The sequence below is a fragment of the Lithobates pipiens genome, unplaced genomic scaffold, assembly GCF_037356315.1.
Source record: "Lithobates pipiens isolate NorthernLeopardFrog02 unplaced genomic scaffold, aLitPip1_a1.2 Scaffold_18, whole genome shotgun sequence".
NCBI classification, from domain to species: domain Eukaryota; kingdom Metazoa; phylum Chordata; class Amphibia; order Anura; family Ranidae; genus Lithobates; species Lithobates pipiens.
The window spans coordinates 313,445,994-313,468,936 of NW_027507758.1; the positions used below are offsets into that span (position 1 = coordinate 313,445,994).

Here is a 22,943-nt window from a genome sequence, read left to right on the forward strand (position 1 = left end):
AGCGAAGCTGAATCACGATCTTGTTTCCTCCAGTGAATACAGTCCCCCCAGAGATCACCTTTAACCCCTTGATCACCCCCTAGTGTTAACCTCCCCCCCCCCCCCCCCGCCGTGTCATTTATACAGGGATCAGTGCATTCTTTTTTATTTTTTTTTAGCATTGATCCCTGTACTGATGTCACTGGTCCCAAAAAAGTTGCCAGAGTGTCAGATTTGTCCACCGCAGTCCTGCTAAAAATCCCAGATCACCACAATTACCAGTAAAGAAAATAAAAAGTCCATAAATCTATCCCGTAGTCTATAAACGAGCTAACTTTTGCACAAACCAATCAATATATACTTATTGGGATTTTGCTTTACCAAAAATATGTAGCAGAATACATATTGGCCTAAACTGATGGAGAATTTTTTTTTTCCTTTTACATTTCTTTGGATGTGTATTATAGAACTAAGAAATATTGTTTTTTTTCCAAAATTGTCAGACTTTTTTTTGGTTATAGCACACAAAAATAAAAACTGCAGAGGTGATAAAATACCACCACTCTATTTGTGGGAAAAAAAAAAAAAAAGGACATCAATTTTATTTGCACGACCATGCAATTGTCAATTAAAGCGACTAAGTGGCGCATTGCAAAAAACAGCCTGGTCAGGAAGTGGGTAAAACCTTCCCGGGCTGGAGTGGCTAAAAAAGTGCTGTGGACTAGAGTGATTAAAGCGGAGTTCCACCCACATTTGTAACTTTACATCATCTGCTTCAATACAGCAAGGTAAAACAACATTGGATGTTTTTTTTCCCCTAACTTTGTTTACCTGGTTCCCATGGTATATTCTTTTTTCTTCCTACTTAGGGTACCACGGCGAGATAAGTCATATCCTGCGGCACCTTGGTTTCTTGGAGATGTGCGTCATCATTCCCAGGAGTGAGTGGGCATCTCAACCTGTTATCGCATTATTTCCAAACAGGAAATGACATGATGCAAGGCAGTGCTAAGCACCATTTTTAAAAAGGGCAGATTGTTGCCAACCAGAGACACAATTGTGTGCCGCGCCTTGTGTCTTATGCGCATGCGTGAGATCGGGAAGTGCATGCTGGGTAACCAGCAGCACCTTATCCCAGAAGAATACACTAGTGGGCTTCACATGCTTGGTTTTACAAGTGCACTTTTTTTTGAAAATACACATTAGTGAATTAAAAAATAAAACCGTAATGTTAGCCCAATTTTTTTTACATTGTGAAAGATAATGTTTATGTCAAGTAAATTCATACCCTACATATCACGCTTCAAAATTGCACCCGTTCATGGAATGGCGACAAACTTACCCTTAAAAATCTCCATAGGCGACGTTAAAAATTTGTACATGGAGCAGAATGGGGGCCTATGGAGTCGAGTGGGGGACATCTTCCCCTCACTTGGCAGCCAGCCAAACAGGGGAGAGGATGCGATTGTCTCCACCACTACCGGCGGCTCCAGGAAGCGGTGGAGAGCACCGGACAGCAGCTGGAGGGGCCCTCTCCCGCCCCTGATAAAAGTGATCTTGTGGCGAACCCACCGCAAAGACCACTTTTATCTGAAAGTGGACAGCCCGCTGAAGAAGAGGATGCCAGGGTTATGGTAGCTATCTGCTACCGCAACAACGGTATTCCTCTTCAAACAGCCAACATATGACGATGGAGGGTGCACCATAAGTGGTTAAATATATAAAAATAGGCTACCAAAATATTTGTGCTGTTACAATTTAAGACACACAGGGGACTTGTGAATACTTACAAAGCAATAAATCTAACATTCACCAAACATTCATAGCAGGTGAAACTTTATGTACATGTGTTTTAAAGTGACAGTGATTTATTCACCACCTGTGGATGTTAAATGAAAGCCACATTCACTTATAAGTATGCCATTTAGATACATGGGACCCAGTAATCATGAACTCAAACACATTTAGGTCTACTACACGTTCATAATGTAATGTTTAACGTTGTGAATAAAAAGTAAAATGAAGTCAGTTTTCTGCACTGCTGTACCCCCTTTTTTATAATAATCTTAATGTCCAGTATGTACACCCAGTGATTTGAAGCTAATAAAACCCTGTTCACCAGCTTAATGAATGTCAGCTGCAAAAAAATGCCTGTACAGCACCTAAAACACTTAATTTACAATGGGTCACACAGCGGCTCTTCTGCATATTTTGCTTAATTATAATCAAACGTACTGTAAATGATACCCAGATGAGAATTTTTTTTAAATATTATAAATTTCCAAAAGCTGCAAACTGGACCACACACTAAAGATGTTTGCCTCTCTGTGGTTCAGCTATGGGTTGAGGGTTCAGAGGATGCAAGTTCTAAATTTTATTTTTGAGGTTTCACCGTTTCAATGTACGTGGTTTTCTTTCAACTTTACCATCATAAATATTAGCATAAAAACACGTGTAGTTAAAATAGTTTGGGGAAAAAAGATCAGCATTTACATGTATGAACAGATACTGCATGCCTTCCACCAATGTTGTCAATATGGTTTATTAGAACTTATGAATGCCTTAGGATCAGAGTGACAAGAGTGCATGTCATAATGTTTCCACCTGGTCTACAATGCATCTACCTTTAACAAACAAGGTATAACATACATACAAAAACTATACAGTACAACAGTGGTTTGCAAATTATAGTGCAAGAAATTAATTAAATTTACAATTATAATTTAATATAGTTTTTAAATATAAATGATATTTTCTTGTAATTTTGAAGCTTGCAAAATCTATTGTCAGCACTAATTTTGATTGTGGTAACATGGAAGTTTTGCCTGCTGCAAATAATACAATCACAGAGGCTTAATGAGGAAGTATAACGTGCAATCAATGGGCAAAGTGCACATTTAGTTTTTCCCAGATTTTCCCAATCCAATTTTCCCAGAAAACGTAATCTGATTGCTTATTTGGGGTTACTGCACAAAGTAACTGCACTTTCTTGTTCTAGGCCAACTCTTATAGTTAGGCACTGATAGATAGCATATTTTGAGTTCCGGTGGGAAGATTTCCCCACAGTCAAAGCAAAAAGCATCACTCTTGCACCTATGGTTTCCAGTTATTTATTCTACAATATGAAGAACTCACAAGTAAAAGGTGACCAGTGGCTGCAGCCAATGGAATGTGCTGTGATGTCTGCAGAGAAAAGCTTACCCACTTAGGTTTCTAAGAGGTGTTTCAAATTGTCAGCAACTATACAAAAGCAGTTATCAATGAGAAAACCTGTTTCATAAGGAGGAATTTCAATGTATTGAAAACCATTTAACTCAACATAAATCTAACCACTATTTATATAAGCCATTGTTCACGTTCCTTCATGTATTTTTCAGACCATTTTCTGGTGATATCCAGATAAATGCTAGGTTTATGGGGCAAGTAGTCCTCATATTTCATCTGTGGATTCTTTTTTGGAACTGCTGCTTCAATCTGAGTTCCTTCATGCCATTCATTGAAAGATGTAATAGAAACGATACTTGGTCGCACCAATAATGCTGCATTAAGAGCAGTCTCATAGTATTTACCATTAATTCTGTTTCTTGTATTTTTAAAATTCCAAGGGCGTATGCTGGTATCTATGTACCCAGGTCCAACACTTGGAATAAATATCAAATTATTAGAATCGCAAAACTCTTTCAAACTTGGCCAGTGTTGATGCGAGGATCCATATGTAAAACCATTGGTAGCAAAGTATGTATAAATCCCATCAAAACCACTACTTTTTATATCAAATTTATGTTTTTCTTCTACAAGCAAAGCAATAAAAATTCCATCATATGGTGTATTCCGAATACTTAGGGATCCTGACGCTGTGAACAAATTAGCCCACTTGTCAGGACTTGTAATATAGGAATCATAAATGTAAAACATGGGCATATTTTTGCCAGAATTAGTCTTATGTCTGTAAAATGCGGGATGGTTTCCATACCTGAAATAAAAAAGGTAGACAAAAAGTTAGCAACACAAAGTCAACAAAACAAACCAATTTACCAATAAAAACCCCAAAATGCAAAATTAAATTCATTTGGAGATACTGGCTAAAGTTTGCCTGCAAGCAAGCCTAAAAGGGAAACTAATGCAGATATCACATCTAAGCCCTTGTACACACGGTCAGAGATTCCGACGGAATGTGTCCTATCGGACCGTTTTGTCGGATAATCCGACTGTGTGTGGTCTCCATCGGACTTGTCTCCATCTGAGTATCCGACGGACCAAGTTTTCCAACTTGTCCGTAAAATTTTCCAACAAAATGCTCCGATCGGACATACTCCGATCATGTGTAGCCTACTCCGACGGACAAAGTGCCAGGCATTCTCAGATCAAATTCCTAGACCAAAGCTATTGGCTACTAGCCTGAACGTAGTCCCGTTGTAACGAAATAACGTCATCACGTTATGTACAATCGGATTTTCCGACAACTTTGTCCGACCGTGTGTATGCAACAGTTTCGGACAAAATCTGTCGGACAAAATCCAACGGATTTGGCTGTCAGAATGTCCAACTGTGTGTACAAGGGCTAAGAACTGGTAAATGGCTAGGTTTAGTTGTTAAATTAACCACTTTCATACCGGGCCTATTCTGGTACTCCTCTCCTACATGTAAAAATAAGATTTTTTTTGCTAGAAAATTACTCAGAACCCCAAAACATTCTATATATATTTTTTAGCAGACACCTTATGGAATAAAATGGCAGCCATTGCAACTTTTTATCTCCCACGGTATTTGCGCAACAATTTTTTAAACATTTTTTGGGGATTTAAAAAAAATAACAAAAAACAGTAAAGTTATCCCACTTTTTTTATATCATGTGAAAGATGATATTACGCCGAGTAGATACCCAACATGTCACGTTTTAAAATGGCGCACACTTATGTAATGACGCCAAACTTCAGTACTTAAAAATTCAAAGCGTCGCCTATAGAGATTTTTATTTTTTTTACAGGTTACACGTTTAGAGTGCAGAGGAGGTCTAGTGCTAGAATTGTTGCTTGCGCTGTAATGCATGCTGCAATATCTCACATGTGTGGTTTGAACAGTATTTGTGAGCGGGACTAGCGTGGGTGTTCACTTCTGAGTTCGAGCTACCAGGGACAGGGGCGTTTTTGCTTTTTTTTTTTTTTTTTTTTTTTTACTTTCTTTTACAACATTTTTTTTTTGATTACTTTTATTCCTATTACAAGGAATGTAATCATCCCTTGTAACAGAAATAATTTGTGACAGGTCCTCTTTATGGAGTGATGTCACACGTGTACCATGAACTTTTGTTAAAAATGATTCTGTTCCCTTTGCTTCCGTTGTGTTAAATACCTAGTGATCTTGCCAGTTATTCTGCTTTCCTATTTCAAACTAGACACACTAGGCACGAGAGCACATCTTTTGCAGCATGGTCTGCTTTCTGGCTGTTCTGAGAGAACATCCTGCATGTCCTCCAATGGCAAAGATTTGTGTTGATACCCCCCACACTGCACAGCCATTCGCTGGGAAGATCAGTGTAATGCTGTTTCTCCACCCCCCAGGTTTCTAAGTCCCTTATGCAGCTGAAAATAGAGATATGTGACCATTAAAGAAAAATAAAGTATTGCGACGCCTGCCTTTACACGTACATGAACTTGAACCACTTTAACTTAAATAGGCCAAGCCTATTTATATAAAGCAGGACAGGGCCTCTTTAACCACTTGGTTCCCACACTACGTCTATTGACGTCATGGGGTTTCGGTGGTTATATCTAAATGATGCCTGAGGCCACAGACATCATTCAGATATTGCCGTTTTCAGCCGGCGATTCCCTACACCATAAGAACGATCATAGCGGCTGTTCCGCCGCTTGATCGTTCTTACGGGCGGCGGGAGGGGACGCCCCCCCTCCCTTCGGTGCTTCTACCGACTCACCGTTTCCATCGGTGAGTCGGTCACAGGATCCGCCAGCCCCAGCAAGTAATCAGAGATTTCCGGCGGACTAGATTGTCCCCGAAGTCTCTATGATCGTTTGGATGCCGGGCGCGATGTTATGACGTCACGCCCGGCCTCGGTATTCAAATTAACGGCGCCGATCTGGCTAGGAAGCCAGGATCGTTTTTTTTTTTTTATTCTTCCCAGCCTAGAGGTGAGATATGGGGTCTTATTGACCCCATATCTTACTGTAAATATGTCCGATCGTGCCATATTCCTATTACAAGGGATGTTTACATCCCTTGTAATAGGAATAAAAGTCAATTTTTATTTTTAATTTTTTTAAGTGTAAAACTAAAAAAATAAAAATAAAATTAACAAAAAAAAATAAAATTATTTAAAGCACCCGTCCCCATGAGCTCGCACACAGAAGCAAACACATACGTAAGTCCCGCCCACATATGAAAACGGTGTTCAAACCACACATGTGAGGTATCGCCGCGAACGTTAAAGCGAGAGCAATAATTCTAGCCCTAGACCTCCTCTGTAACCCAAAATATGTAATCAGTAAAAATTTTTAAAGCGTCGCCTATGGGGATTTTGAAATACCAAAGTTTGGCGCCATTCCACGAGCGCGTGCAATTTTGAAGCGTGACATGTTGGGTATCCATTTACTCGGCGTATCCTCCTCTTTCACATTATGCAAAAAAATTGGGCTAACTTTACTGTTTTTTTTTTTTTAAGCATGAAACAGTTTTTTTCTGAAAAAAAACGCGTTCGAAAAATTGCTGAGCAAATACCGTGCGACATAAAAATGAGCAATGAGCGCCATTGTATTCTCTAGGGTCTTTGCTAAAAAAAAAAAAAACATATATAATGTTTGGGGGTTCTATGTAATTTTCTAGCAAAAAAATTTGGAAATTTACACGTAGGAGAGAAATGTCAGAATTGGCCTGGGTGCGAAGTGGTTAATGCAAGATCTGAGGTCAAAAAGACCTCAGATCTCACATTTACAAAAGTAAATTTTACTTTTATACAAAAAATAAATGAATAATGGACCCTTTAAGACCAGAAGGTGGAAGTGACGTTCGATTTCGCACCGGTCCTCCAAGGGCATAGAGTTGAGTGGGGGCAATCTTTCCCTCACTTAACTTCCTCCTCATCTGTCCAGCACACTGGATCCTTTTCACTGCTACCGACAGCTTCGGTAAGCGGAGAAAAGTTCAGGCACTGATGTTGGAAAAGAAGGCCTGGCTCGCATCTCCACTCCAATTCATCCCAAAGGTGTTCTATCGGGTTGAGATCAGGACTCTGTGCAGGCAAGTCAAGTTCCTCCACCCCAAACACTCCTACCCATGCCTTTATGGACCTTGCTTTGTGTACCGGTGTGCAGTCATGTTGAAGGATCCATCCCCAAACTGTTCCCAAAGTTGGAAGCATTAAAAATTGTCCAAAGTGTCTTGGTATGCCGACTCCATAAGAGTTCCTTTCACTGGAACTAAGGGGCCAAGCCCAACCAATGAAAAACAACCCCACACCATAATCCCCCCTCGACCAAATGATTTGGACCAATGCACAAACAAGGTCTATAAAAGACATGGAAGAGCAAGTTTGGGGTGGAAGAACTTGACTGGCCTGCACAGTGTCCTGACCTCAACCCGATAGAATACAGTTGGAATGAATTAGAGCAGAGACTACGAGCCAGGCCTTCTCGTCCAACATCAGTGCCTGACCTTACAAATGCGCTTTTGGAAGAATTGTCAAACATTTCCATAGACACACTCCTAAACCTTGTGGTCAGCCTACCCAAAAGAGTTGATGCTGTTAAAAGCTGCAAAGGGTGGGCCAACTCAATATTGAACACTACGGACTAAGACTGCAATGCCATTAAAAACGTCACGTGGTTGTAAAGGCAGGTCTCCCAATACTTTTGACAGCAGACAAATGTCGTAACTGGATGTTGCATATATTCATTACTTGTTGATAAAGTCTCTGTCAGACAGGCAATGAGCCATATCTTTCAGGTGGCGCTCATCATTTAGCTTTCCACATGCATTCTCTCTGTAGTCAGGGAAGTATTTGAAGGACATTATGCATTAAAGTATAAAGCTGGCCAAGCACCGGAGAGGATCATTTCCTATTCCTGTCTAGAGGAACAAACTAAGAATGTCAGGCTCCACCGGCTAATACTGGGTTAAATAGTGATGCAGCATAGTTAACCATTTTGGCTTCTGTTATCCTAGGTGCTAGGCTAGTCTGCCAACACATTCCTTTTTAGGACACATTGTAAAACCAAGGCAGATATCCAATTGGCTTTCTATACCTTATGCAGCCACTTGTCCTTCCTCCACATTTGTTTATAAAGTCTAGGTCTAACCAGCAGGGAAATGTAGCATATTTTTGGTAATGTGCATCAACCACAATCTTCCCATTTGTAGAAATGCATTATAGAAGCATAAGTCACATGAATAAAAAAAATGTGCTGGGCAAAATAAAACAAATACCGTATTTTTCCGTGTATAAGACGCTACTTTATCCTTAAATTGTTAGGCTGAAATACGAGCAGCGTCTTATACACGGTCAGTCAGCCTGGGAGAGAGCCGCGCGGGTGCGTAGATAGTGCGTAGCTTACGAACGGCTTCCTCCAATCACGAGCTGTATGCTAGTGACGTCAGCTGGAGGTAGAGGCGGAGGTGGAGAGTGCGCAGATGCGATCCCGTTCGACGTGGAGACTGCGCAGATGCAGAGAGCGGAGCATTTTGAGCCCAAGATGTCACAGAATACCGGTAATAAAAGTAAGAGACTGTCTTATTCTGCAAAATTCAAACTCAGTGTAGTTAGCTATGCAAAAGAGCATGGGAATAGAGCTGCAGAGAGACAGTTTGGACCTCCCCCCACTGAGAGTATGATCAGACAGTGGAGAAAACAGGAAGAGCAACTCCTTAAGATGCCAAAAAAGAAGAAGGCCTTAAGGGGAAAACCAGCAAAATGGCCAAATTTGGAGCAGAGGCTTAAAACTTGGATTTTGGAGCAGCGCCAGAGTGGCTTATGTGTGTCAACCAAACTTATTCAATGTCAGGCAAGAATGTTTGCAGGCGAAATGAACATTGTTGATTTTACAGGAAAGGCAAAATGGTGCTTCAATTTCATGAGGAGAGAAGGGCTGGCCATGAGAACACGAACAAAGTTAGCTCAGAAAATGCCACCAGTTTACGAGGATAAAATCCAACAGTTTCACTCCTATGTCATAAAACTTCGGAAAAAATATGATTTTGAACCAAGTCAGATTGCAAACATGGATGAGGTCCCTCTCAATTTTGATGTGCCTTCCAACAGAACTGTTGATGTGAAAGGAATCAAAACAGTGCCAATAAAAACAAGTGGCCATGAAAAGACACACTATACTGCTGTGCTTTCATGCTGTGCAGATGGTACTAAACTGCCTCCTATGCTTATTTTCAAGAGGAAAACCTACCCTAAAGAGACCATACCACCTGGCATTATTGTGCAAGTTCAAGAGAAGGGATGGATGAATGAAGACATTATGGCCATTTGGTTTGCAAAGGTTTGGTCCAGAAGACCTGGAGGGCTCTTAAAGAAGCCAGCTCTGCTTGTCTTTGATCAATTCCGAGCACATTTAACAGAAAAGACTAAAAGGGTTGCATCAGATTTACGAACACACCTAGCAGTTATTCCTGGTGGACTTACAGGTCAGCTACAGCCACTCGATGTTTCAATCAACAAGCCATTTAAGGTCCTGATGAGAGAAGAATGGAGCAGATGGATGCAAAAAGCAGGTGATAACTTGACCCCGGCAGGAAGAGTGAAAAAACCAACCATTACCGAGGTCTGCAATTGGGTCCTAAACTCATGGCATGGCGTCAAACAAGAGGTGATTGTGAAGTCCTTCAAGAAATGTGGAATCAGCAATGAAATGGACGGAACTGAGGATGATCTCACATATTTAGACAGTGACTCAGAAGACAGCAGTGATGCAAATGAAGTTGAAGAAATTCTGTCTGGAACTAGTGATGAAGAAGAGAACATTGATGCAACAGAGGTTGAATAAAGTGATATGATGCATAATATACTGGTATGTAAACTTTAATTACTAAATAAAACTGTTCTGTTTTACCTGTTTAAAATATGGATTTCTTAATTCTGGGTTGCAAAAGTGGGGGGCGTCTTATACATGGGGGCGTCTTATACACGGAAAAATACGGTAGGTAGCATGGCACACAAGAATTAAGTAAAAAAACAAAAAACAAACATACTTATCAACAATATATTTAATATTGTCACGTAGATTAACATCATCTCGGTCTTTGTATGGCTCAATATGAAAATTAACCTACAAAAAAAAAAAAAAGGGGGGGTAAAAACTGCATTAAAAAAAACAAAAAACATACAAGTAAAATTTTCAGCAAGGGGGGGGGGGAATAAAATAAAAAAAGTGGTTTAAACAGAACGTGCAGTCATTTATCTTTCACAGAGGTCAGTCAAGGCTGAAATTACAGTGTAGGACATATCTGCAGTGTCATTATAATCAACAACACATGCATATGCATTAGAGGCTATAATTTAAAGGTCATTTACCACACATGCTATGCATACTAATAAATACAGGAAAAGTAAAGCGGAGATAGGGTTGCTTCTCCAGACCTTACAACAAATTAAGCCATCACAATTATTCCTGTAGTATTGTCATGGTCAAAAATATTGGCACCTCTGCATTTCTGTCAGATAATGCATCACTTCGCCCAGAAATTGTTGCAATTACAAATGTTTAGGCATTCTCATGTTTATTTTTTTTGTTTGTAATGATATGACACAAAAGTGAACAAAAAAAAAAGCAAAATCTGACACATTTCACGCAAAACTCAGAAAATGGACTGGACAAAATGATTTGCACCTTCTCAAAATTGTAGGAAATAATTGCATTCCAAGTTTGTGATGCTCCTGTAATTTGTAATTAAACTCACCTGTATCAACAGGTGGTGAAAATATAAAAACACCGGCAACCAGTTAAAATTATGCAAACTTTCCTCAACCTGTTGTGCGTCTGTGTGCCACATGGAGCAAAAATTGTGATAAAGCATGGACAATCTCAAAGTTACAAGTCCATCTCCAGAGATCTTAACGTTTCTGTGTCCACTGTGCACAACATTGTCAAGAAGCTGCTAATTTCCCTGGACATGGAAGAAAAAGAAAAAAAAAAAAGAGCAAAGATTGCAATGAAGGATTGTTCGAATATAGAACCTTGATCAACTTCAAGCCGGCCTTCAGGCACAGGGTACAACTGTGTCAGCTCACACTATACATCACCATCTGAATGAAAAGGGGCGCTATGATAGGAGACAGAGGAAGACCCCACAGAAACAAAGCCAGATTAGAATTTGTCAAAACTTACCAGAGGAATCCTTTTGGGATAATGTGCTGCGGACAGACAAAATAAAACTACATCTTTTTAGTAAAGCTCACCATTCTACTTTTTATCAGAAAAAGAAATGAGGCCTTTAAAGAAAAGACTACAGTCCCTACAATCAAATGGTGGAGGTTCCCTGATGTTTTGGGATTGCTTTGCTGTTTCAGGTACAAGATGCCGTGTGCATGGCATTATGAAATTTGAAGACTACCAAAGCATTCTGGGGTGCAATGTAGGGCTCAGTGTCAGAAAGTTGGGTCTCCATCAGAGATCATGGTTCTTACAGCAGGACAATGACCCAAAGCACACATTAAAAAGCACCCAGAAATGGTTTAAGACAAAGCACTATAGAGTACTGAACTGGCCAGCAATAAGTCCAGATCTAAATCTCATACAGCACCGTGGAGAGATCTCAAAATAGCAGTTGGGAAAAAGGAACCCTTGCAATCTGAGAGACCTAGAGCAGTTGGCAAAAATGGGATTTTTGTACTCACCATAAAAATCCTTTTCTCTGAAGTTCATTGACGGACACCGCTCCTTTAAATCTTGACCTTAGGGTTATGTCACCACCTTCAGGATAGGACTAGGCAGAACATGTAAAACATGTAAAAAACAGCAAGACTGCACATTACCCCCCAGAGGGCAGTCCCACGGGCTATAACCCCTCACTCTGCTTCCTGCAGCTCAGTTTGCCAAAAAGCAGTACAAACATAACTAGGAGGGGTGGGTGCTGTGTCCATTAATGAACTTCAGAGAAAAGGATTATGGTGAGTACAAAAATCCCATTTTCTCTTGCGTTCATTGACAGACACAGCTCCTTTGAAAACGTCCCTAAGGTCAAGATTTAAGCAGTGTCAAAAAATCAAGGGGTGGAAACCGCAAGAAATAACTTCACCCACAACAAGAGGAACTCCTCAAACAGAGAAGCTGCCACCTTACACAGCTGCCTGAAAAAACCTTGCGGCCAAAGCAAGCATCTGAAGATGCGCTTATGTCAACTTTGTAGAATTAAGTTAAAGTGAGAACGGACGACCAAGTCGCCACCTTACACACCTGGGAGACAGATACTTGATGTCGGAAAGCCCAGGAGGTTCCAATTGCCCTGGTGGAATGAGCCATGACAGGAAAAGGGGGCACCCGCCCCTTTAAGGCATAGTCCTGAACCATGATCCATCTGATCCACCGAGAGATGGTGGTCGACGAGACCGCCAGAACTTTCTTCGGACTAACCACCGAGACAGAGTCTGACCTCCGGAAAGGAGCCGTAGCAGACAGATACACCTGTAGAGCCCTGGACCATGTCCAGGGAATGCAAAGCAACTTCTTTTGGATGTGTCGGCCTCCACTCAGTAGCAGGATCTTTAGTGGGGGTAGCGTAAATCAGCCGATAATGCCCCCATGGAGCCATCAACACTTCTGACACGTCTGCCCAGAGGTCTCTTGTCCTGGACACAAACCTCTGCATCTTCCGATTGAGCCGAGAGGCCAAGAGATCCACATCTGGTGTGCCCCACTTTAGGCAAATGAGCCGGAATACATCCGTATCCAACGACCATTCCCCTTGGTCCAGCATCTGATGACTTATCTAGTCCGCCAGCCAGTTTTCTACACCTGGAATGCATATGGCCAACACGCTGTGCCCACTATAGGATGTGAGCAACCTCCCCATTCCTCCTTGATGGTTGATGTACGCTACTGCCGTGGCGTTGGCAGACTAGATCCTGACCGGACGCCCCTGCAGCCTCTGTGACCATGTGGAGAGGCACCGCCTGATCGTCCGAAGCTCGAGCACACTGATCAGCAGTTGGGATTCTTCCGGCATCCAAAGGCCTTGTACGCCCAAAACTCCTCCCCCCCCCCAAACCGGTCAGGCTGGCGTCCATTGTGATCACCGTCCAATGGAGAGGAAGGAACGATCTCCCGGGCCAAAGGGCTGGAGACCTCAGCCACCAGAGAAGGGAATCCCTGACTAGCTGGATCACCCAAATTTGACAATCCAGGGATAACGGAGATTTGTCCCATTTTGACAAAATCTTTTTGCAAGACTAAAGTGTGAAATTGAGCGTATGGTACCGCTTTGAAAGTGGCTACAATGAGGCCCAGGACTCTCATGCAGAAGCGCAGCAACGGCCACCTGAGGTTCACCAACAACTTCACCGCAGCTTGAAGAGTCTGCAGCTTGTCTGAAGGGAGAAAAACTCTCGCTTCTGAGGAGTCCAGCAGTAAGCCCAGGTATTTCAGGCATTGAGTCGGTATGAACACCGACTTTTTTAGGTTCAAAACTACCGGAGAGTCTGTATGGTTATCGCTACATCCTCCCTTAAGTCTGAGGCGGAAGCTGCCCTCAGAAGGAGGTTGCTTGGTAACCCACGATTGCGATCCCACGTTTCCTTAACAACGCCAGAATTGGGGGCTAAAACTTTGGTGAAGACTCGGGGTGCTGACGCCAGGCCAAAAGGGAGAGCCAAATTGGTAGTGCTCTTCCCCAAATACAAATTGCAGAAACCACTGATGCCTGAGGCATATGGGTACATGTAAGTATGCGTCCTTGATATCCAAGGATGCCAGGAAGTTCCCCTGATGGAGTGCAGTGACCACGGAGCGAACTGATTCCATCCTGAACCTTTGCACTTTCACAAAACTGTTGAGGGCCTTGAGGTCCAGGATTGGACGTACCCCTTCCTCCTTTGGGACTACAAACAGATTGGAGTAGAATCCCTGAAACCTTTCCAGCGTCGGTACAGGTACTATCATCCCTCGCAGCAGCAGGTCCTGTACTGCCCCGAACAGGGCTTCCCGAAGACCCGGAAGCAGATGAAGATTGGAGGGAAAGAATCTGTTTGGTGGACAAGAAAAAAACGAATCTTGTATCCCGATGAAACCAGTTCACAGACCCATTGGTCAGACAGAAGGGAGGTCCACCGAGCTGCAAATTCCCGAAGGCGGCTCCTTACCATTTCTGGACCGTGGGACATGCTCTTCCCATCGGTAACATTTTTAATAAGGTCATCCAGAAAGGCTCCAAATAGCCTCTCACCTTGGAAGGGCAAATCTGCCAGTGCTTTTTTAGATGCCTGCTCTGCAGACCAGCATTTCAGCCACATCAGGCGCCGTTGCACCGCTAATACCAATGCTCTAAAGAGCAGGGGGACCGTATGCAGGGCCGCATCACAGACATACTTCAGGCCATGCACCAACTGATCTGCAAATTCTATGCAGACCAGGGAAGTCTGTTGCTTCTCCAATTTACGGTGCAACAACTTTGCTCATTCAGTAAGCGTCTGTGACACCAAGGCCGTGGCCAGCACAGGTCGTAATGCTGACCGCACCACTGTGAACATGGACCGAGCCACTGCCTTGGCCCTCCTGTGGGCAGGGTCCTTGAAGGCAGGAGTCCCTTCTACCGGAATCGTGGTTACTTTATTCAACCTGGATACTGGGGGGTCAACGACCGGAGGATACTCCCATTTTTTCAAGAGGCGCTCCTCAAAGGGGTAACACACCGCCATTCTTCTCGGGACTGAAAAAGCCTGTTGCGGGCCTCCCCATTCCTTGTAGGTGAACTTATCAAAATAAGTAAAATACGGAAACACCTTAGGCTTTCGGGCTGGTTTGCAGGACCCAAAAGGGGTCGCCACCTCTGCAGATGTCCCTGCTGCATCCTGTATCTTCAGGGTATCCCGCACCGCAATTGATGCTCCTACTAGCGATTTTTCCTGTGCTAACCCGGACACATCATTCTCGCTGTCCGAACGGTCCTGGTCCGTATCCTGTGACACGCCAGAACAGGGGCCACCTGTCACCACGGGGCCAGAGTCTGAATCAGAGCTCACATTAGATGGAATAGAGATCTGTGAGAACCTTCCTCCTCAATGGCAAAGACGGGATATACAAAAAGAGCAAAGAATGTTCATAACATAATACCATTTTAAATGATAAAATCAAGTGATATAAAAAGTGGTCAAATGGCTCCTTACATTTAAAAGTGCTGCTGGATTGTCAAATAGGAGTGATGTATGGAGTCACCTCCGTTCCCACCTCCGTGGATGCCGTGCATTCCACCGGCTCACACTGACAACCAGACAGACTGGAAAAGTGACTTTTTTCTGCCTACGCAACTTTCGGACTGGCTGGTTGATTCCATACATCACTGCTATTCGACAAGCCAGCAGCCCCAGTGTCGGTATTATGCGAAGGACGTTCTTTGCTCTTTTTGTATATCCCCTCTTTGCAATTGAGGAGGAAGGTTCTCACAAATCTCCATTCCATCTAATGTGAGCAGGCACTATCTTGCAAAAGTGCTGTTTGACTAGCTTTCCTAGGAAAGAAGTCAAATTGGTCTGATAAGCAGATCACTTATCCATATCACGTCTGGGTGTTCATGTTTTCCTAAGTTTGGAAAAGGATCACAAATCTCTGTTGGAAGACACCTTTAGATTTGGAAGTTTGACTTTTTTTCATATTATTCTTCTATGGACTTATATGAAAATATTTGTTCACTATAATTTCTTCACTGATTTGGTTTTATGTTTTATCTGTCACTTGGCTGGGACATTATAACCATGAAATTTTTTTTTTTTTTTTTTTTTTTTTTTTTTACACAACAATACACATCAAAACACAAGTCTGAACAAAACACCTTATACAGCATCTCAAAAAAAAGTGAGTACACCCCCTCACATTTTTGTAAATATTTTTCTATACCTTTCATGTGACAACACTGAAGAAATTACACTTTGCTTCAATGTAAAGTAGCGAGAGTACAGCTTGTATAACAGTGTAAATTTACTGTTCCTTCAAAATAACTCCAGACCTAAACCCTATTGAGCATCTGTGGGGCATCCTCAAACGGAAGGTGGAGGAGCACAAGGTCTTTAACTTCCACCAGATCCATGATGTTGTCATGGAGGAGTGGAAGAGGACTCCAGTGGCAACCTGTGAAGCTCTGGTTAACTCCATACCCAAGAGGGTTAAGGCAATGCAGGAAACTAATGGGTCCCAACAAAGTATTGACACCAATTTAGACATTTTCACCTTTGTTGCTAGTGGTTTAGACATTAATGGCTGTGTGTCAAGTTATTTTGAGGGGACAGCAAATTTACACTGTTATACAAGCTGTACACTCACTACTTTACATTGTAGCAAAGTGTGATGTCTTCAGTGTTGTAAATATTATATATTTTAATGTGACAAAAAACGTGAGGGGTGTACTCACTTTTGTAAGATACTGTATTGTTAGGCCCCCATCCACAGTAAACATATGAATACATAAATACGACCCCCTGGATATAATCAATCAGCCTACTTTGACATATAACATAAAAAGTAGAAAATTCACTTGTAGACTAAGGAGGGGTTCCATTTGAATTATGCGTTTCGCAGATGTGCTTCCTCAGGAGGGGTGTTCAGAAGGGTGTCAAAGTTGCGGTGCCAAAATATGGGTACTATCAGTTTTCAGGAAAATGGTGGGAAAAGAGAGCAGATCCAAACAAGTAGGTAGCTTCATAGTCCTTATTGTATCCAATATCAATCAAGGGGTAAAACAGCCATCAACTTTCACATCACCAGACCACAGACGCAAAGGCTTTTATCAAATATTATAAATGCTATATCACCAAAAATTAAATGAGTGAATATTGACACCAATCCTATGCGGAAGTATGTGCAAAAAATTACAGTGAGAATATCAATATACTTATATAAATAGAATAAAAAAAAATCACTCCTATGTATTAAAGAAAATACAAAGAATAATGATTAACCAGTAATGTGACAAAAAAAACACAATTGTTAAACTGTGTATGTGTTATGGGAAATACAAAAAAATACATACATACATATATATATATATATATATATATATATATATATATATATATATATATATATATATATATATATTGACTGGTCACACTCAAAAAGAAGGCACAATTATAAACAATATAAAAGAAACACTTTGATAATAGTAACTTTTAAAAGTCCATATAGAAAAGTCCCAAATCAAAAAAAGAAGAATAGTGGCTCCGCAGTGATGAAGTGATGAGAGACCATCCAAAATAGTGTGAATTGTGAACACCTCCACCACGATTAACACTGCCGCTTACCAGAAGTATATGGTTCTTTGTTACAGAGAACCGTAAAGCGCGATTGACTGACTCCCCCAGTCCAGGGTATTTCAGGATGGATAAAAAGATAAGGGGACTTCTCACAGCTCCAACCAATCCAGGTTAAATTAGATGAGTTCAGTATGTGGTGAAAATCGCCAGTCCTGGAGTCTCATAAATGTCTCCCCTTTGCAGCCTGCGACACAGGTGTGATCTTACAGGGATCCAGAGAATGCTGGGAACCAGGAGGCAGGAAACAAGAAGCAGCTGGCCGTGACTTCACAGGAACAGGAAATGTGATTATTCACATGGCTTTATGTCACATGGGTTGATGTCACATGGGGACTATGACATCGTAAGGGGCGGGGTCACCATGTGACACCAACCCATGTGACATAAAGCCATGTGACACCGCCCCTTGTCCCTATATAAGTGGCCGCGCAGTGCGTCCCTGGCATTCCGGTCGGAGAGATCGTCGAGGCAACATCTCCTGGAGAAGAAGAAGAAGAAGAACGGAAGGCGGCGGCAGCGGCGACAGAAGACCGGGCCACCGCCTGTAAAAGAGCTATAAGAAGGCGCGGTGGCCCGGCAGAAGAACCGAAGAGGGGGACAAGACCCCCGAAGTCGGGAGAAGAGGCCGGCGGCGAGGAAGAAAGCCGGACTCCTCCGCTAACAAAAGAGCTACAAGAAGATAGCGGAGGAGTCCGGCGAGAAGACCCCCGAAGACGGAAGACCCCCGGAGCTGTGCAATAAAGTATTTTATCTCGTGTGTTGTGTTTTTTTTGGTACTTTTATTTTACAGGTGAATGGGTAGGGGTACATTGTACCCCATACTCATTCACATAGGGTGGGGGGGCGGTATCCGGGGGCCCCCTTATTTAAGGAGGCTCCCAGATTCCGATAAGCCCCCCGCCCGCAGACCCCGACAACCAACGGCCAGGGTTGTCGGGAAGAGGCCCTTGTCCTCATCAACATGGGGACAAGGTGCTTTGGGATGGGGGGGCCGTGCTGCCCCCCCTTCCCCAAGGCACCCCCCCCCATGTTGAGGGCACGCGGCCTGGTACGGCTCAGGAGGGGGGGGGGGCGCTTGCTCGCCCCCCTTTCCTGGCCGGCCGGGTAGCGTGCTCGGACAAGGGTCTGTTGTGGACTTGGGGGGGACCCCCACGCCGATTTTTTTCGGCGTTGGGGTTCCCCTTTAAGTCCATACCAGGCGGCCGGGCCAGCGACGTCTCCTTCGCGGGCCCCGCCTACCTGGAGACGCGCTCGAAATGAGCGGACTTTCCTCTGCGTGTGTGGGCGAGTCCGTTCATTTCAAAAGTAGGGCGGATAGTATGGCGGACTTAGTACGCCGTATTAGTCCGCTCAAAAAGTGGTGTGTGTGGTCAAGTCCGTTCATTCGAAAGTATGACGGACTGTCCGTCGGATTGTCTGAAGGACTAAGTTGGCCAGACAGTCCGCCCCGTGTGTACGCAGCTTAAGTTGTACCGTCTCATGTAATAGGACCTGAATGCAGCTGCAATGTCTGCCGTAATATGCAATTTAGTGCCTGTGTTGGAGGATATGGCTAAAACATAGGTTTGAGTTCCATGAGATCTTAGGGCATAACCTGCTGTTAAGTAGCAACAGGCATTTTGTCTTGTAAAGTGAAAGAGTACAGCGTTGTGCCCTGGTCTTGGCAATTTCAGCATCTAGTAATGTGGAGAAGGGGACTGCATTGTGACAGTGCTTGAGCCGCAGAAGTTTAACCACTTTCAGAACGGACCATTTTGCTGGCTTAAGACCAGACCCCTTTTTGTGATTCGGCACTGCATCGCTTTAACTGACAATTGCGCGGTCGTGCGACGTGGCTCCCAAACAAAATTGATCACCCCTGCGGTTTTTATTTTTTGCTCTATAAACAAAAAAAAGCGACAAATTTAAAAAAAAAAAAAAAAACATTTTTTACTTTTTGCTATAATAAATATCCCCCAATTTCTTTTTTTTTTTTACTAGTAATGGTGGCAATCAGCAATTTTTATTGTGACTGCGACATTATGGCGGACAAATCGGACATTTTTGGGACTATTGTAATTTATATAGGTAACCCCAAGGGAGGTTTCAGCGAACAAGAGCTATTACCATTACGCACAATGAGGTGACATGAGTGACCCAAATTGTAAGGCAGGCCTTGAGAGCTAAGCTTGTCCAGAAAAGGTTTAGGGATGGTCTCATTTGCAGCATTTTCTTGGAGACACCCAGCTATATTGGCTTCAGAAAGCATAGCTGGTGGGGCAGTTTTGCGGCAGCTTCTTTGGTCTCTTCTTGTTAGTCAACCCCATATGCAGGTATACTGGGACTGGTAGGTGACTGCAGAGTAGAAAAGTAGAAGGCTCGGGGCCCAGCTACAATTCTGCTTTACTCCTCCATGCCAAGACCATACCAAACTATACGTTTTTAGCGACTGTCACAGGGTATATGCGAAAACATTCAGATAATTAAAAAGAATAAAATGAAGACTAAAACATACATGCAAACACAAACATCTCAACTTACCTTCAGGCCATATTTATGAGCCATGTCTAAAACATGTGGCACCAAATCATCAGAAGGGACACCACTGTCATCACTCATTTGCGGTGGATACCATGATAAAGATAGCACACCTGTAATCAATATTGATATACATAGTTGATATTCAAAGCTATACAGATCGCCTGCAGAAAGAATAAAATAATTCACATGTTGACAAGAAAAACCTATAGATTAGTTCAAGAAGAATATAGGGTTGATTTACTAAAGGCAAATAGACTGCACTTTGCAAGTGCAGTTGCACTCATTTTCCCCAGAGCTTAGTAAATGTGGTGAACCTTTCACTTTTGGCTTGTACAGAACTGGACAATGAAAATTCAGCAGAGCTTCTGCAAATTCACTAAGCTCTGGGGAAAATGAGTGCAACTGCACAGTTCACTCATCTTTAGTAAATCAACTGCTATATATTTTATATACAAATATTTGAACTTTTGAATTTGAACAATGCAGTCCAAATAGTGAAGATCATCTTGTGTTCTCAAACAAGGCATAGGTATCCATTTCTTTATTCCATTTTCTGAAATCGAGAAGTTTGGATTGATTCAAATATCTCAGAATCATCATCTTAGCTGCTATGATCAAAAAAGTAACAAAGTTCATACATCCTGGGGCCAAGCTTTGATTTGTCAAGGTTAAACAGAACCAACTCTGCTTGTAATTTCCATTGAAACTAAGAAGATAACATCAGTGGAGTCAGCTCTATACCATCTAGTGACCAATTCAAAAAATATATTTCTTATAGAAAACACATCACTGTATGCCATTGATATCTTTACCTGCTGTAGGAAGGATAATACATTTCTGTTTCCTTTTTTCTTTTACATGGTGGTGTGTATATTCTGAAAGCAGAAGCCATTCGCATATGCAAGGTCTGGATTAGAAAGGTAATCGGTAAAAATATTTATAAGGTGTTTAAAGGTTTACATGGGTAAGACTTCTCGCAGGGTTAGAATACTATCTGCGACTTTGCAAAGGAGATTCTGCTATTTATCCTCATTGCACACAGACAAGAAATTATACAAGTGTTGCCAGTACAGAAAAGTACGACAGTTTTGCTGGAGTTAAAGGCCACGCCTACCTTTTGCAACAAAACAACACATGCACCCATTAAGAAAAAGTGCATTTTTGTATTTTTCTTTTTGCATTGGAGGCTGCAAAGCATTGCAATGGCAACCAGTGCATTTTATCTGTTATGCTTTGCCTCTTGAAGATTAGTCCCCCAGCCATAGGACGGCGCCAAGGTATGAACCTTCAGTTATGGGGCTGGAAGTATCATTGGACTACAAGTGTGGAGACATTATCACACTTATGCTTCATTGAAAACTATAAATCTGGTGTCCAGAATGTATCTTCTACATCAGCAGTCATTAATTGGAGGCCTGCCGTCCGGGCACGGACCAAGCAACGTTCTTGCCCGGACCGCCAATCCGCCAGTGTAGTAGCAGTCACTGGCTTGCTGGGACTGAGGGTATCCCAGCAACCAGTGACATTGCGTGTGTGCGCCCCGCCTCGTGACCGTGGGTCTCGCTCCTGTCACAAGAGCGCCCGGCCGGGCAAAACCTCACGTGCATGCTCCGCCCCACCCCCTGCTACTCGCAGCTCCCGACTCTCACTTGCGAGATATATCTTGCAGCTTCCGCTCCACTGCAGCTTGTGCTGACTACTCCTGAGCTCAAAGTATGTGGGGCACATGTTTCCTAAGCTGCACACTGATGGGCATAATTTGTTGTGCCCATCAGAGTGCCCTTTAACATAAAATATGCCCATCAGCATGACCCTTAACATAAAATAAGTAGCAAGTTGATGGGCACATTTTATGTTAAGGGGCAAGCTGATGGGCACAATTTATGTTAAGGGGGAAACATATGAGGACATATGATGTAAGGGGACACTGAGGCGAATGCCTGATGTAAGGTGGCTCTGTGATAGGGACACCTGGTGTAAAGGGGCACTCTGATGGGCACACCTGATGCGGGGACACCTGATGTAAGGAGGCACTCTTATGGTGACAACTACTCTAAGGGGAACTCTTACAAGAACACCCTATGTAAGGGGGTACTGTGATGGGGGAACCTTATATAAGGGGGTACTCTGATGGGGACAAATGGGGACTTGAGATTCGGACCTCGGCCCAAAGAAAATTCTAGCAACTGGACCTCCTTGAATTTTAATTCAAGACCCCTGTTCTATGTCATGATCACACCTGTACTTCATTGAGAACTATAAATTCCTCTGCTGTGGTGAAAGATGGGACTTGTAGTATTTAAATTAATAGATTTCAAATAATGTCAGGACATGGTGGGGAGAAAAAAAAAGTTTTCTGCAAGTAGAAAGGGGGGGGGGGGGATGTTGTTGGGTAGGTGGTTTGCAGACTGTCCAGGTTTCATGTTAAATACAGGTGTAACATGAAACATGGTCACTCTGAACCGAAAAATACTGTACAAATGGGATGAAAAATTTTAACATTTCCCCAAGAATAAAGTACAGGTCATGCTCAATCACAATTGTAAAGGAAACTCATGCTCAAAGCCAGCAATGAGCTCATCTCTGTGATTGCAGGCGCTGGCTAATAAAGATTGTCTGTGTTCCCCACATGGAATAAACCAAGCTGGCTGCACGACAGATGTTACACAACTTTGTTTCAGGACACAATCACAAAAAAAGTATTGTTTGTTCCCCGTTTATGGCACTTCTCACATGCATGTACAAACAGTCCAATGCTCTTGCTGCCTGTTTTAAACGGGCATTTTGACTTGTCAAAAAATAGAAGAAAATAAAAAATAAAAGGGAAGAGCCAATAATGCTTACAGATCATGGACCACTTTTAAATTTAACAATGCATCACATTTGCACTAAAAATGTACTTTATAATTTCACACAGGTGTAATGTGAGTCCATACACTGTTCAATTGTCATAAAAATTTCTCATCTT

At 42.5% G+C, this 22,943-nt stretch overlaps 1 protein-coding gene across 1 annotated transcript in view; it reads right to left on the reverse strand.

Moving 5' to 3' along the window:
* Positions 1–2,505: 2,505 nt before the first annotated feature.
* Positions 2,506–22,943, reverse strand: part of MANEA (mannosidase endo-alpha) — a 65,419-nt gene continuing 44,981 nt past the window's right edge. Inside the window, exons 3-5 of the mRNA XM_077487228.1 lie at positions 19,976–20,085; positions 10,189–10,265; positions 2,506–3,952 (exon numbers count right to left, since the gene is read on the reverse strand). Of these exons, the coding sequence (XP_077343354.1) occupies positions 3,316–3,952; positions 10,189–10,265; positions 19,976–20,085 (824 nt within the window). The 3' untranslated portion in view covers positions 2,506–3,315. The remainder of the gene's footprint in view (positions 3,953–10,188; positions 10,266–19,975; positions 20,086–22,943) is intronic.